Consider the following 16,250-nt stretch of genomic DNA (forward strand, 5'->3'; position numbering starts at 1 on the left):
AAAATAAAAAAGGTATAAAACATGCAATACAAAACATGCAACTTAAATAATTTTTGACAGTTTAAAATATTGAACTTTATCTTTATTTCTGGTCCACAGGATAACCTTACGTTTTAAAATTGTGTTTTGTCAAAACAGTACAGAGAAGAAATGTTTTAGTTTTGAAAATTCCATTCAGAAATATTGTGAGCAGGCTTAAGAAAACATGTAAAATGTGAGAATAACAATGGAAATAATTCTGGAATATTTCCCTTACTGTAGGATCCCGCAAAATATAAATAATTAAAGAAAATCCAAGTTCCTAAGTATCTATGTACTTTAGCTACAACTATTTTCTGAAATCATTGTGTACTTTTAACTAAGAGGCAAATAGTATATTCTTCCTTTCCTTATTCACTTTTAACCATGTTTTTCTTTTTGCTTCCCAAATATAATTTCGATTTCAAGCTGCTTTTTTTTTCCGTATTAGAGGGACACAAGTTTTAACTCCCGTCGTAAGGAAGCAAAATCAATACATGCTTTAAGTTTTTGCAGAGAACTTAAGTGTAATTCCTACTTTTAGCAGCTTTTCAGATGCTTTCTTATTTCTGTTCTCTACCCAAATATTTATTTTCTGATTTGTCTATTTTTTTTTTTTTTTTTTTTTTTTTTTTTAGGAGAATGTTTCCAACGATCAGGGTTTCCTTCTCAGGAGTGGATCCTGAAGCCAAGTATATTGTGTTAATGGATATAGTTCCTGTGGACAATAAAAGATATAGATATGCCTACCACAGGTCTTCCTGGTTAGTGGCTGGAAAAGCTGACCCTCCTCTCCCTGCAAGGTTTGTAGATTTTATTGCTGGTCTTTTATTTCTCTTTACTATTTTTTTCCCCTCTTCACAAAATATCTTGTATTAATCTTACCATTCTGTTTTCAAATAGTGCTCTGAGATTTTTGAGTTCATGTTCAACAAAGCTCATTACAAAACTCTGGTTACAATTTTTGTGTTGCAAAATCTGGCCTCAAATCTCTGCTTGAGATTTGATTTATACTGAGTATTCCAAGATATGCAGAATTTGGTTAAGAGTTCTTTTACAGATACTGGGATTTAAATTTTTTTAATTTGAGTTTGTCGTGATTCAGATAAGAAAACTGAAAAAAAAATAATTTTTATGTGTCTCTTGGATTTGCCCCCCCCAATATTTGACCTTATAATTTAAAGCCATTCAGGCACCAGCAGCCAAGCCAAACTAGAAATAAATTGCAGCTCATTGCTGTTTATGCTTGAAATGATATTATTTCTGTAACATACCCAGCATTTGCTAACCAACGATTTTATTCTTGATTTTAATCATCTCTTAGGCAGCAGGCAAAGTATAGAACACTTCCTCAGCACAGTTACTTTTCTTTTCGTTAAAAGATCATAACATATTCTGAGACATCAGGGAAAAAACCTTCTGTAAAATAAACTCTCTAAAATAAATTCACTTTTCTCTACAGAAACAAATGCTTTAGAAATTTAATTTCTGAAGTCATTCCATCAATGTAACTAATGACTGATTCCTTTAAGCACTGGGCAACTGAGGCTGCAGCGCTGGGCTGTACAGTGGGAGGGCACTTCAGAGGAGACCCACACTTCATCGTATTCAGCCCAGCACTTCTGTACCTACTTCAGTCCCCAAGCCCGGTGAGGCTGCAGCACATGTCGAAAGGCTTTGCTGAGTCAGAGCCGGAGATATGGAAATAACGCGGATGCCTCTCTGGCTTCAAAGAAACTTTTTGCAGAGGGCTCCGCGCAGGAGCACAGATCTGCTCCAGGTGGCTTAGCCTGGGGTTAAGAACTTGCTTATTACAGAGGCAGAAATTATAAGTGAAACACAAGAAATGGAAACAATTTTTTTTTTTTTTTGGTGTGTGAATATAGGCACCAAATTCTGCGCAATTTCCTTATATAAATAGTTGAACTGAAATCTTGGTGACTGGTGATCTCTGGAAGGCTGTTCAGGGAAGTAAACAAACAAAAAGCGCAAGCAGAGAAGCTGTGATTAAAGACAGCAACCTAGGAGTTATGTCTGCTTTGTTTTCATGGCCAAAAACTCCTTCTTGCAGTGTGGTTAACGTCTGAGGGCTTCATTTGACGTATTGTAATGGGCACTGATCAAAACCCAAAGAAAAAACACAGATCCTGCTCCAAAGGAGTCAGCATCAAAAGAAGAAATAACAGAAGAACAGAAATAATTTTAAGGCAGTGTTTCCCCCATTCTTATTTTCCTGTTCACGCCCCTTTTGGGATACCTTTAAATAGGTTGCTAATTCGCATTCTCTCTGGCATAGATTTGCCCAACAAGGAAATACTAGAACGTAAGACAAGAGACTGGAATAATTAGCAATTGTCCTACTGAGTATTGGATAAAACCTTCTTGAAGTTTAAAAGTTATTTTTATGGTAGTGCAATAACTTTTGTTAGTCCTCAGCAGGTCAGTGCCCCTATGTGCAAATCTGTGCTGCTCCATGTTCAGGATGCTTTGCCCCCGTGTGTGAATGTACACCTTTCCTGCTTCATTTTCAATTGATCAGCAATAGACAGCAATAGAGCACAGCCAGAGACAGCTTTTTCTTTGTGTAGATGGTACTTACATATACATTTATGCACTGTCTCCTCTTTATACTTCTCTTTGGTGAGAGAAAGGATGTCAAGAGGTTCAGCATGCTGATGTTTGCACTACCAGTGCTTCTTCTAGAGTGTTAATGCATCTTTTCAGGTGGGAGGCCTCAGTCTTGCTTGAAGAGATTAAAAGTAGTTCTCCTCCCATCTTGAAACGAGTTTGGTCCTGCTTCAGTAACAAAACCCTTAACGAAGTTATGATTTCTTGTCCTCCAAACACGGGGTTTCAGCTCTCCCTGCTTGAGGAGTGTTAGTGAGAGGTGTGTGTGTGTTTAGTGTCTGGGAACTGGTAACAAGGTACTTACTCCCCACACACATCAGTGCCTGCATCTGCCCAGGCACAGTGACATCAGGGGAATAATTCAGGAGTTGCATTGTGCCTGGCTGTAAGACTTTGCAGGATTGAACCAGTTTGATGGTTTTACTCTTTCCATTTTAAAAATAACTTTCAACACTGACAGTTTTTAGGGTTTTTTCTTTTTTGTTTTTTGGGGTTTTTTTTCCAAATTAATAAGTATTCTGCGATTCTGTTTGAAAGATTAGCCCTTCAGGGAACTTTCTATTAAAACCAGTTTTATCCTTGTCTTCCTGCTGTCAATGTTGAAGACAAGTTTATGTTGCAATGAACAAGTTTATGTTGCAACGAGCACTTAAATAAAAATACTTTTCAGAAAGTCTTTTGTAAGTCTTCTAAAGTGGTATCTGGGGATAGAGTTCCTATGTGATATTTTGTGTTTGTCTTCCACATTAAGACTGTGTGAAACATCAGTTCACTAAGTTTCCGCATGTACCTTTATTTGATATTCTTCCTTCTTTGCCTTGTTCCTTTCACTCAAAAGTTTGTCACTATATATATTTTTTAAACTGTACTTGTCTACAGTAATTTGTTTAATGAACTTAGTGTTTACAGACTTACAGAGAACTCTAGGCAGGAAAACTTTAAAAGGTATTATATTTTGAGAATTATTTGAGATGTTATGGTAAATAAAAGTAGCATGCACAGGGACCAGACCATCTGTTAAAGTAAATAGAGGGAGTGCAGTGTTGCATTCCAAAATACACAAGAAAGAAGCAGTACCCTAACCTTGCATACATCATGAATCATTATATACTGCAGAGCAAATTCACCCCCAAATATGGCTCCTAAATCCTTTGTGAATCGAAGTGAGGAGCCCCTCACATCTGGCTGGCCTTAGGCAGCAGACCCCAGGCAAGCTTCTGAGAGAGCCTCGTGTGCCGTGCTGGAATGTGCACATTTATCTCACTGACCTGTTTGCTCGTGCACACTCGTGGTCTTGCCAACAACTTCAGCTTCAGAAATTGCAATGTCAAGTGCTCAACGCTCTTCCCTGAGGTGTGCAAGCTCGGGCTGTGGGAGAAGTGTGAGAGATAGGTGTAGCTCACCAGGTGGAACCCTGTGTTGCAGCGGGATTGTTGGGGTGTAGCAAATGGGCAAAGAAAAGTAAGGTCTGTTATGGTATTGTATACCAGTAACTGATGTTCTGGTGCCCATCCTTCAGTGACTTTCTTGTTAGTACTGTTTACAGGCTCTTAGTAGTTTTAAAGCAGTGCCAAGCATTAACCATGATGGTGTAAAACAGTTGTGCTCAGCTTTTCAGCACAGGGAGGTCTTTACTCATTCCCTGCACATATTTGGAATGCTTTGGCTTCTTGGTCCCAATTAGCCAAACCTTGCTGAGTCTGACACTCTGTGATTGCAGTAAACACTATTAGCTATCCAGACACTCAAAATTAGGAGGCAGGCGCAAAAAAAAAAAAAAAAATCACAAATCACAAGGCTGGCTGAAAATTTGCAGGGCATGTTGAGGACACTCTTTGTTTTGCTTTCCCTAATTCAGGACTCTAAATATTGAAATTTTTGCAGTTTTTTAGAGGAAGGCAAAGTTAGTTTTCACGAGAGCTAAGATTCTTTTGACACAACATGATTCCAGGTCTTGGGATTTCAGATACATCATCATTTTTTATGAGCTTTGCAGTGCAATCAGCAGAGTCGATAGCAGAGAGGACGCCTGCATGGTAGGAATATTTTATTGTGACAGGAATCCTGGCTCAGCATCCCTCCCATGAACATAGCTAGAGCAGCCAAGCTGTGCTTTGGATCAATGTAAGGAAAACATCCTGCACATCTGAGGCGAGCTATGCTGGTAAAACTTCAGTTTCACTGTGTCTTGGGGATTCTGCTGGCAAAAACAGAATATGGGATCAAATCTCCTTCCTCTTTGAGCAACAGGGCCGCTCTCCCCAGCCTCTTTAGTATGGGCATTCCTTGATTAGGGATCAGCGTGCTCTATTGGAGAGTTACGCCCCACCGTTTAGTGGTTTTCCGTTCTAAAATCGTAGCTCAACAACGAGGACAAATGTTTATCTTCCTAACCTGGCAGCTCACTCCTGCCCCACCCACCTAATGCAGGAAAGTCATTTGTGAGGCCAAAGACATTACCCAAAATGAGAGTCAGGCCCTCAGTGAGTGATAACCAATGTGGGCAGTAGCAAAACAGGGCTGGTTTGCACCAGCTGAAGGTCTAGACCAGCTCTTAATTTGCCATCACAAAAGAATGGTTGAGTTAATAATTTTCACAATACATTTTTCCTATAAAATCATTGCTCTTAAACAGCACAGCACTTGTAATTAGTGTAGTCATAATGTATATATCATTGCATCTGCATGTCTTCTTGCTTCCTTTTCTTCTGCTTAATTTCCCAAGTGTAGGATTGTTAATAGCAGTGCTGCAATTAATTTTTCATGTCAGACCACTGTGCTGGACTGTAGCCTTCAACCTCTTATAAACAGACGTCACTACAGCAAATGTGTGATCGAGTGCAGGTTAAAATCATTATCACGGCTTAATGTTACATATAAAGAAAAATGCATTTTTATCTGCATTCCCCCATTATCTCTGTAACGACACCATGTTTTTTCTCTTGGAGTTGTAGTCATTGTTATTTTAAGTGCTTGTTAGTACAGCTGTGGGGAAAGACATGATCAATTTTTCATTTGGAAAAAGACACAACAGGGAATGTTAATGTCTCCATTTTAGATAGCAGGATAAAATAATAGTTGTGGTTAAGGAGCAGTCTAGCACTCAGACACAGGATTCTCAATTATGTTGCAGTGAATTAAATAAGTCATCTGCTTTACTGTCCTTAATGAATAGCTTTATTTCAGGAATTCATTAATTTGGGAGAGATGGTGTCATGTTCTAGCAGCAGATTTTTATTACCCTCAGTTCTCAGGAAGTCTATGCCCATGAAACCACTGCATACCCCAAAAGCAAAATGACATGTACATTTTGACTTCATACTGAGGTCCTGCCCACACACAAGTCCAGACGTGAGATTTTATTTTGAGCAGGCATTTTCCCTGTGTTTTTTAGGTTGTATGTGCACCCTGACTCCCCGTTCACAGGAGAGCAACTGCTGAAGCAGATGGTGTCCTTTGAAAAAGTCAAACTCACCAACAACGAGCTGGATCAGCATGGCCATGTGAGTAGATCTATGGGTGGGAAAGAGAAAAGAGATCACCAAGGAATTGCTTGCTTGTGCCACGGGGCTGAATGAGAGAGATACTGCCATGGGGAAAGGCTGCCATGGTCCCCATGGTACACCTCTTTTAGCCAGCCCTTCACACCACAGGGGTGGAAGATGTTGTGTGAAGCTTGAATGTGTTTGGTTTAACATGTTTAAGGGTCCTTTTGTGTTCCTTTGTTGTTGAGGAACAAGCAACTTTCAAAGTCAGGATTTTCTGTAATATTTTGTAAGGTGGAGTCTGGATCAATGGTTCAAATCATGCTCCTACTTCCATTAGAGGCAAAACATCCATCAGGGACAAGTTCAGGGTGGAGTTGAACATAGGGTTAGAAGGAAGGCAGCTGAGCCTTTTGTTGTGCTTCTGCTTTCATTTTGCTGTGACTTGGCACCATGCTCTGCCACATGCCATGGCCAGCAAACCCACGTGCTTTTATATGTGTGCTTGGAAGCTCCCTACAGGTCACTTCAGGCCACCTGCTAGGGTTGGGTCTGTCAATAAGAGCTCTTTTACTTCCAGACTCATCGCAGCATGGGCTCAGAGTCAGAAGAAAATACTGACTGACACCAAAGCAGAGTCTATAGAAGTATAAAACATAAGTGTGCCTCAATTGCCCTTGAAATAACTGTGGGCTAACTGCAAGTCAAGGTGCCACAGCGTGGGCTTGGGCCTCTGAAAGAGACAGGTCCCAGCTCTGACTGGTGCTAGTCTGTTGTCCCAAGTCCTGAGGCTGGAGGATGGTGAATAGGATTCAGAGCTGCTTGCCGTGGGTTCCTGCTGTGCTCCATCAGTGGGGACAACTCCTGTAGTTATCGGAGTGCCTAGTGGTAGGTGGTAAGAATAGGTATTGTCTGTCCTGTTCTCTGCCTGTGAAGTGCAGGAATGACTAGATAGTGCTTCCAAATTGCAAAGAAAGAGCTAAAATTGTTGCCTCTGGGCTTGGTGATTCTCTTAAAGACGGCAGAAGGAGCAAGGGGATGGATTTGAAAGAATTGTTGACTGAGAACAGGGCAATTCAGTTTAGAAGAACGAGCATAAATGCAGTGTTAGTAAATGAGGTGTTGGGAAGAGAGAAATGATGTTGAATTCTAAAGCATGTGTAGGATAACTAATTCATTCAGCTGAACAATTGCTGAACACAATGTATCAGAAATCCCTTCCCTAGTGTGGAATTTATTGCCTGCACTGTGAGAGACAGTGGCCATTTGTCTCAGCTGTGTTCTGTGCAAATGTTTCTCATCCAAAAGCGAATTTTCACTCGTTTCAAGAACGAGAATTGAGAATTGAACCACAGCCATGATCATTTAAAATACATCCTGGAAATAACAGCATCAAAAGTAGCTGAAACAAACAAATAAACAAAAGAAAGCCCAGATAGATGCCTTTGTGTTTTTCTTTTGTAGAGATCCATCTGTGAATATATTGTTCTTGAACCCAGTTCCCACTGTTGTTCCCTTCAGGACTTGTGGAGAATGGTTTTGCTTTTTTCCTCTCTTTTATTTCATAATCTGTAGAAGGGCAAAGCTGAAGATTTGTGGGCTCTATCACCGAGTGATGATAGAGCAGTATACGTGAGCACTTAAAAAGAAGCATTTTTCATCATAACAGGGGCCATGTGTGCCTCTAATAAAGGGCTTGCAGCAGTATATTGCAAGCTAGTTAGGAGAGCTGCAGTTCCCAGAAGCCCAGAGGAGTAGGAAGAAGAAGTGGGTCTGAGGAGCTGTCGGGAACAGAGACATGTGGCAGAGCAAGAAGATGTAATCGTCTCAAATACAGGCAGCAGGAGAAAAGGATCCATAGCGTTTGAGACGCAGCCTTCCCATTAATTTCCGGAGAAGAGAGGTTGATCCCATTCTTTACACAAAGGCTCTGGACAGCCAACGACAATGGAAAGTTTTGTGTGCTCAGTGAAGGATAAGCCCTGAAGGCTTGATCCTGTGTTGAGATTTGAGTGTCAGGTGTTACCCCTTCATAGAGCACTCTCTTTTTAATGGGGCTTTATGTTCCAAATCAGGATGCCAGGTTTTATGTGCTGCCTTACTGAAGTTAGGCAAATGCCTTCATTGGATGATCAGTAGAATAAAGGAAGAAATCAGTTCTCAGGAGCCTTTAAGGAGGACTCACTGTGCTATGCCTCATGGCATTTCTGAACTCCTGTGTATGAAGAGGAGAATTGAAACCTCCTGAAATCTCTCCCTTCAGTTTGGAAGAGCCAGTCTTCATTTTTTAATTATGTTTGATAAGGCATGTTGGTTACAAGGAAATTTGGATGACCCAAAAGATGCCTTTAAATACTAGTTACAGGTAGGGAAAATGGATCCAGCCTGATTCCAGTTTGTTCTAGTTGCTTGCTTTCTTCACCATGCAGAAGACAGTTTTGGGTGTTAAGGTAATTGTGGTTTATTTGTAGGGTGGTTCCCTTCCTGAAAAGGAAGAAGTAGAGAAGAGAGGCATTTGTTTGTTCTAGCATATGTTTGTTTTCTCTTATTCCGAGACTTTTGGGATTGGCAAGCATTTCTGATTGAGTACCTTCAGCAGCATGTGTAACCCCAGAGTTATGCACGTGTTCTCCTCAAGCCTCAGGCAGAAGTCTAATCTCTGTGTGCATGGCATACAGCTCACTGCATGGAAACACTTTCAGATATCTTTACCAGAGGAAGGAAATGGCTCCTATCTCTAGATTTTTACGGCCAAGCAAGTTATTGCCATTTTTCTGACTTTGAAATATTTATGAGTGTGACATTTTTTCCCCTGTTTTTTTAATGATACTTTTCGAACAGAGTGCTTTCTTTAGAACTTTTCATTGCCCTTCATTGGAGTGCCATCATTTCTGGTTTATGGTGAGGTGAGCCATGAGTGAATACATTATTGTAATAATATACTTGGCATTATTTTTGGCATTTACTCAAACACATGAATCTATGCAATAGCAAATTCAAAGCTGTGAACATGTTTAATAAATAACTGTGAAAACTGAAAAGGGGTTGTGGAATAGCCTCATGGAGTTATGCTCAAGTATTTTTAGTCAACCAGGCACAAGTTAGGAACCTTTGTGCTTTCAGAAAGAAAACTTTACATGGTAATGCTGTTATTTGGTGAATGTGGAAGCGGCACTCACAGCACAGTTCCTGAATTCAAAACCACCTTGGAATTTTGCAGCTGGCATCCAGATTGCCTCCGGTGACTGGTCTGTAGCCAGTGGGAGCCAGATGCCTACAAACCTGCCTGACCTTACAGCAATCAGGATCCTGTAAGGAGGTATCCTGGTCATCCCCCTGACTCAGGCTGTCAGCACAAGGTGGATGGGTGGCTGAGGGCCTGTGGCTGCCAGCAAGTGTGTGCAGGGGGGCTGCCATGAATATATGGGACATGCCAGCAGGATTGTCTCTGAGCTGGCACAAGGGATTTTCTGATAGCTACACCATGCAGGAGGAGACTGCTTGGACTTTGAGGCCACTCTTGGAGTCTACTCTGTGAGGAACACCCTTTGGATCTCACTCCTTTGGGCTGTTTTTATATGGTCCTAATACAGATATTAAGGAGTGTCTTTGTGTGTCATCAGCAGCTTGTGTGGGGGTGGAGGTGGGGAACCACACATACAGACCCTCACATGAAGGAAATACTGACATTTTCCTTGGTCGTGGATGTTTTGTGACCTCCTGGCTCCATTCAGTACTTGTTTTGTACATGAATGACCAGACTTGGATCTGGTGGGAATGAGAAATGTAGAGCACCACGGCAAGGGACGTTATCCTTGTGTACTCTATTTTATGTAAAACTTTCATAAGTGATTACATAGTCTTGTTTGAGAAATGTAGTTCCTTTATCACAATTTGCATTCAGAGAGGGTTGAAAGGAAAGGGAGCTGCTCTCAACTTTTTCTTCCTTCTTCCCCACTGCTGCTCAGATGTAATGCCTTGGTGTGTATATCATGGCCACGAAAGGCAATGGAAAGCACCAAGGTCTGAGGGCCAACCCCTCAGTAAGCTCATCACCATCCACACATCCTGCTTTAAAATGCCTTTTCCATCTGCTTAGAGCACTCTGACTAACTAGGATGGTAAGAAAATGTTACAAAGAGAGGGAAAAGTGCTAAGGATATGAAAGGCAAGGTCCATGGCCACTGTGTGTGTTCCTATATGAAATGGTGAAGTGCTTTGAAAAGGGACCTGAGCTGGTTAGAGCAAACAGGCAACACTTTCAGGATGATGGTTCACTGTCATTGCAATGTCTTTCTTGTTGCTCTGTGCCTCCCCACAAAGTCCCAGTGTGAGTCTTGGCAATATCTGGGCCCAAAGGAGCAGCAAAGAAAAACACTGATGGAAATTGTAGCCATGACAGAGCTGTCTCTAAGCTCTCCACTCCAATGCAACGTGCAACCTTTCTCATTGACTTAGCATGAAATACTGCACTGCTCCTGCTATGTTTCAGCTGAAGTTAACGCTTCCTGAGGAATGCACATTAGCTATTCCAGATGTACGGAGCTGACTGTAATGTCGTTATGGCCCCTGCAAAATAGAACCACCCACACCATTGCCAATTTTGTCTTGTGACTGTGATTATATCCAAAACAAGGGCTGGTGTGAGCGGAGTTCTGTATTTAATTCTTATATTGTAATACTGTGGTTAGAGACCGCCAAACAGGCCTCCAGCCAGTGGTAACTAAAGCAAGGGGGACTTGCTTTGGCTTGGTTTGACTCCAGTGAACGTTGAAATTGGTTGGTTGGTACCTTAGGTTTAGAATTGTTTTGGGAGCTCGTAAACAATTATTAATGAGGATAGAATAGCAAAACCCAGTCATTTGGGGGTTCCGTGCTGGTTTCCCTCCTTGCTCTCATTTTTGGTAGTCTGCGGTGAAGAGCACCCCCGAAGGAGTTTGTTTTAAAGGTTTGCCACAGTGAGAGGCTACGTGGAGTTTTACTTTTGGTCAGACGGTTTGTGCTGCTGTTGGTAGGTTTTTGGATGGGTCTAATTTTTTCCGTATTTTTTTTTTCTGAGGGATTTGTGACTGTTTTCGTTCCGCACATGCACATATCTGCAAGTGGAGGCTCTTGGCCATTAGCTTTCAGGAGTTACCTATTCACATCTGCCAACCAGGGCACACTCTGGCAGTGACTAATTCTGTATGTAAAACATCTCACCTGTAGGAACAAGTATTTATGCCTCAAGAAATGCATGCTCAACAGTGGCGTAGGAGTGAGAGGAGACTAGCTCCTGCTTTTCCACCTTCATTTCCAGGAACTGCCCAAAGGAGCTGGAGAATTTGCTCTGAAAACCAGCCCCTGGCTGGGTAGATTTCAGATGCTTCCCCTGTAGTGTTAATGAGATCTTTCCCTTCCCCCTCTCCCCGTGGTTTTATAGCCTTTAAGGGCCCTGTCAACCTTCCTCTCAGGACAGTGCTCTGTCATTCTTTCTTGTAGATCATTTTGAACTCCATGCACAAGTACCAGCCAAGGGTGCACATCATTAAGAAGAAGGATCACACAGCTTCTTTGCTAAATCTGAAATCAGAAGAGTTCAGAACATTCATCTTTCCAGAGACAGTTTTTACTGCTGTTACTGCCTACCAGAATCAATTGGTGAGTAGAATTGCTAATTTCCACAGATGTAACTGGATCCCACCCTGCTGAAAACTCTCTTCTGCCCAATCTAAACTAGGAAAATTTCTTCCATAATCTAACTTGCCATGGCAATCTTATTCACATTCAGGAGTAATTCCTGAAGATACAGTAGTAGCACAGACTTCAAAGAGCAGTAAGGATTATTCATGAGAGTGAAACTGGCAAGTAAGAGGCTTTCTTTTGTCTTCCCCTCTGTCTATACAAAGCTGCTTGCATATTAACATTTAGTCATTTTCTAATTATAGCTCATTAAAGAACTGTTCTTATTTGCAGTGATCTTTCATGCCACAAGCTATGAGTTGAGAGAGATTCTGGTTTGCACATGATGATTTCATGGGCTTAGAAAGTTGACTAATTAAGCTGTAAAGCTCAAACGTAGGGAAAATCACTCAGAGATATGCTGTTCAGAGGCTGCCCAGATTACATCCAGATGTTTGAATTTCAATTTGCATGCCAGTGAATAATGTATACAAAATGGAGGAGATCATAACAATGGATTGCTAATGAGTAATTTTAGGAAGTCTATAAACAATCAGAGAACAGAGGCTCTGCTTGATGGTGGATTGGGCTTTAAGTCAGTGGAAATATGTTGCTGCCTTCAGTGCGATTCAGAGCGTGCTTTAAGGACTTACTGACTATGGTACTTCAAAAAAAACCACCTATTTTGCTCCTTAGTTCCTTCAAGTTCAGAAAAATATAGGCACTGCCCAAATATGTGGGCAGGCAGCATCAGAGAGTTAATGTACCTGCTGGATTATTTAAAGAACCAGGCATTTCCTAATAGGAAGCAAAAGCAATTTTGAAATGCTATGAATAAACTGAAACTAATGCATAGGATGCCAAAGAAGCTCTGAACGTAATATTAGTAATATTAAGTCAGTCCTTACGACAGACCCCACATCCTGTTTTAAGGCTTTAATGTATTGATTTAGACTTAGATTTGTATCTGAATGCTGTAGAAAACATTCTCAGCACCTGGCAATCTCAAGAAAATAATGTTTGGACAGGCAGTTAGATTTTTCCACGTAACTTTCTTTAGAAACCAGCAAAATAGTAACAGGCACAAAACCAGCTAAACCCAGAATTTATTTCTGTAGGATGGATTTTTGTCTACCGACGATATTTACACTAGAGATGTTTCTAAACTAAAAGCACATACATTGAGTCCTGGAAAATTTCTCAATGGAACATCTCCGGAACCCCTAGAGGTTGATGTTGTCTTTTTATTTATGACTAATGAAAATGGAGCCTTTTTTCATTTTTGCCATTTCTTTCAGAACTGTTTTAAGGAGGGATTGATTACATTTCTGGAGGTTATTAGATAAAAGCTAAATACATTACACTTTCAACAAACTATCTCATAATTTAAGATTTAAAGGGCATGCATTTATTTAAACAGTCAAACCACTGCCACAGAGTTGAATTGTAGGTCAGATTTCATTTTAAAATGCTTTCTAGCAGATGTTCTCTGATTGTTTGTGAGACAGTCTCTCAGGAAAAATATGGCCATAAATGATTGTGAGTCTCATCTGGCTTTGGTGGATACAAAAAGTTTCTTCTGTGATGTCATACCAAAACTTTAATATCAGGAAGATGGAAGTTTGATTGGTGAAAATATGCTCAAGAGATGAATAGACATCCTTATTGTTCTGTAGTGCAGTTGGCTTGGTGTGTCGGTGATCTCAGTCAATGGAACCAGTTAGAGCTTGTCTTTTTCAAGGTGGTTTTCAAAATGCTGCCGGAAAAATCTTCACTGGATGTGAGGCACTAACTTGCCACTCTGCAACATCACCATGAGCTGAGGGCTTATGGATGTCTTGGAAGTAGAATGAGCCTATAACTAATTTTCTGAGCTGTTTCAAGGTCCTTGTGACAAGGTTTCAAGGTTGTTTCCACCAGCTGTACATGAGTGATGAGACAGCCTCAAACTCTCCACCAGCCCTCAGGTCCATGGTGTTTGACCATTGACAGACCCTTAATTAAAAACTCAGAATTTCTTTTTGTCAGCATGTCCCTTCCTCTCCGTGTTTTCCTTGGAAGACCTCTTTCTCACAATTAAAAGCTGGGTGCAGTTGTCCTCTTTGTTTTTTTACATTTTGTATAAATATATATTTGTCCTTTTAATCATTATTTTTTTTAATTTTTATTTTGGGGGAGAAGCCATCCCATTTTGAAAAATATTTGTTTGATAAGAGTGTTTCATTGTTTGAGGATTTGGAAAAGATCCCATTTCTTTTTTCCTGAGTCTTGAGGCCCAGTTATTAAAAATGAGGTTGTAGCCCCTTTGACACAGTTTTTTTTTTGAGGGAAGTCAGGCTGTCAGAGGAAAGTCAAAACTCCTTAATATGAAATGTTGAGAGCTGTTGATTTTCATGGGCTTAAGCTAGAGCTGGTGGCATTCACTGCCCTGCAGGATGGGTCCTGTGTTTTCTCTCATCAAGCTCTAACTCCCACTTACAATTTTATTTTTAGCTCTTGGAAGAAGTATGGCTGGAAAATCCAAATATTACAATGATGTGTCAGGTTTTATTCACCAAATCTAAATTTGTTTGGTAGATAGAAAATTTCACAAGAACAATGGTGCATATTTTTCCTGGTCCTCAAAAAAAAACATATTGAAAGCCACCACCATATGACTAAAAAGTTTCACCACAAAGGGGAGCTCAGATGTTTTGGGGCAGGAGGGGTTCCTGGTCAGTGGGTTGCTCAGACAAAATGGAAAGGCTGACTGAATGAGTGGGCAGGTTTATAGCTACCTTTGAAGAAGCTTTTATTCATGATCCATGGTTTTTCAAGACTGTGATAGTTTCAGTGGGGTCGCTCCTTCAATCCAAGTTCTGTCACTTTAAATCTGAGCACTCCCCACATTTTTCCTTCCCTTCCTCAGCCTCTTTTCATACAAAACCAGTTAAACTGCCCCTATGTGGTGGCTGGTAGGCCTGGCTGAGAAGATTTCCATCCCAGTAAAAAAAAAAAGGTGGTGGTGAAGTGAAGCCATGGCGTCAGGTCACTGGGGCTTGTGTTGGTTGATGTGCAGTTCCAGCAGGCAGGCTCAGCTGTTAGCAGGGTCATTTGTGCTGCTTGTGGACAAGACAAGCTGATTGATGCTGGTAAAGTATTTGGAAGCTGTAATGCTGTCTGTGGGTGGGTTCATTCTGCTTCAGGCAACAGGAAGGCTGAGTCCTTGGTCTTTCCACTGTCACATGTGCAGTGCTCCCTGGTTTGGCTCCTGAGCTCTGCAGTGTCCCAGGAGCAGCACACACGCACGGGGCATGCGGATGGAACGAGCAGCAAAGTCACTGGGGATGGATTGCTCAACACTTTGTACTGGCAGTGCCCCGACACTGTATTCGTGTAACGCTGCTCTTTTTTGTGTTCCCCAGATAACCAAGCTGAAAATTGACAGCAACCCTTTTGCTAAAGGATTCCGTGACTCTTCCAGACTCACTGATATCGAGAGGTAATGGGGACTTTCTGTTTACTTTCCATGCAGATAAGATAAAGAGAAGAGAGAGTTTGTAGGAAAAGCATCCTTTCAACTCCTGAGAACCTGTGCATTTTAATGTTATCTTGCTGCATATAGTAAGACTCCTCCACATCCTTTAAAAATACTTATAAACTTTATGAAGAAAGAGCTGTTTTGAGTTTTGACATCTGTTCCAGTTGGGCCAATATATTCCTCTTCCTCAGGGGCTTCTTGAAGGGGGAAGAGGGTCAGTTTTACAACTTCAGAATGAAAAGCTTTTTTCTTATCATGCCATTTAATCCTGTTGAGAGCTGTGAATTGGGTCAATGGGAAACAAGGGCAGTGGTCCTGTGAAAAACATCTTTACAGCTCCCCACTGCTCAACACTGTGGAAAAGAGAGAGGAGAGCTCCCAAAATTCACTTCAGCAGTCCCAGACACCAAATTGACAATTACTGTGATCAGGATGACTCCCATAACTCCCACTCTGACAACAAAGATGCCATTTTTGTTTCACCAAAGTTGTATCACAAGCTGCATCAGGGGAAAGCTTTATCTGGAAATTGTTTTGTGTGTGTACAGCTCATTACAAGCAACTGCTGCCATAGGGATAGAAGCATTAACCCACAGCTGAGTTAGGAAATAAACTTCAATCTCTTGGTAGCTTTCCAGCACATCACATATTTATGGTATCGTGTCAAATAACTTGGCAAATGAAGCAAATTAAGCTGCTTGTGTCCTTTAAGCTGGAAGAGAACTCGATGGAGATGGATATAGCACATCCAATTTTTCCTATGAGCACACAATCATGAAAGAAAGTTTGGAGAGGCCAAAACCCTCCAGGCTCCTATGTGGAGATATCCAGATGTATCTGTGAATCATTTTTCACAGGTGCATGCAGGGGACAAGCTGCTCAGTGAAGTCATAGCCACAGAGCTAGAGAAAGTCTTCACAGCAGTTCAAAAGTACATC

General features: G+C 41.1%; 1 protein-coding gene across 2 annotated transcripts in view; it reads left to right on the forward strand.

Moving 5' to 3' along the window:
• TBX20 (T-box transcription factor 20) overlaps positions 1-16,250 on the forward strand; it is a 39,780-nt gene that overhangs the window by 3,237 nt on the left and 20,293 nt on the right. For both annotated transcript variants that reach the window (XM_039715228.1, XM_039715229.1), the window contains exons 3-6: positions 657-821; positions 6,041-6,149; positions 11,613-11,771; positions 15,197-15,273. In XM_039715228.1, coding sequence (XP_039571162.1) covers positions 657-821; positions 6,041-6,149; positions 11,613-11,771; positions 15,197-15,273 — 510 coding nt within the window. The remainder of the gene's footprint in view (positions 1-656; positions 822-6,040; positions 6,150-11,612; positions 11,772-15,196; positions 15,274-16,250) is intronic.

The sequence above is a fragment of the Passer montanus genome, unplaced genomic scaffold (genome assembly GCF_014805655.1).
Source record: "Passer montanus isolate IOZ18808 unplaced genomic scaffold, ASM1480565v1 scaffold32, whole genome shotgun sequence".
In the NCBI taxonomy this organism is placed as follows: domain Eukaryota; kingdom Metazoa; phylum Chordata; class Aves; order Passeriformes; family Passeridae; genus Passer; species Passer montanus.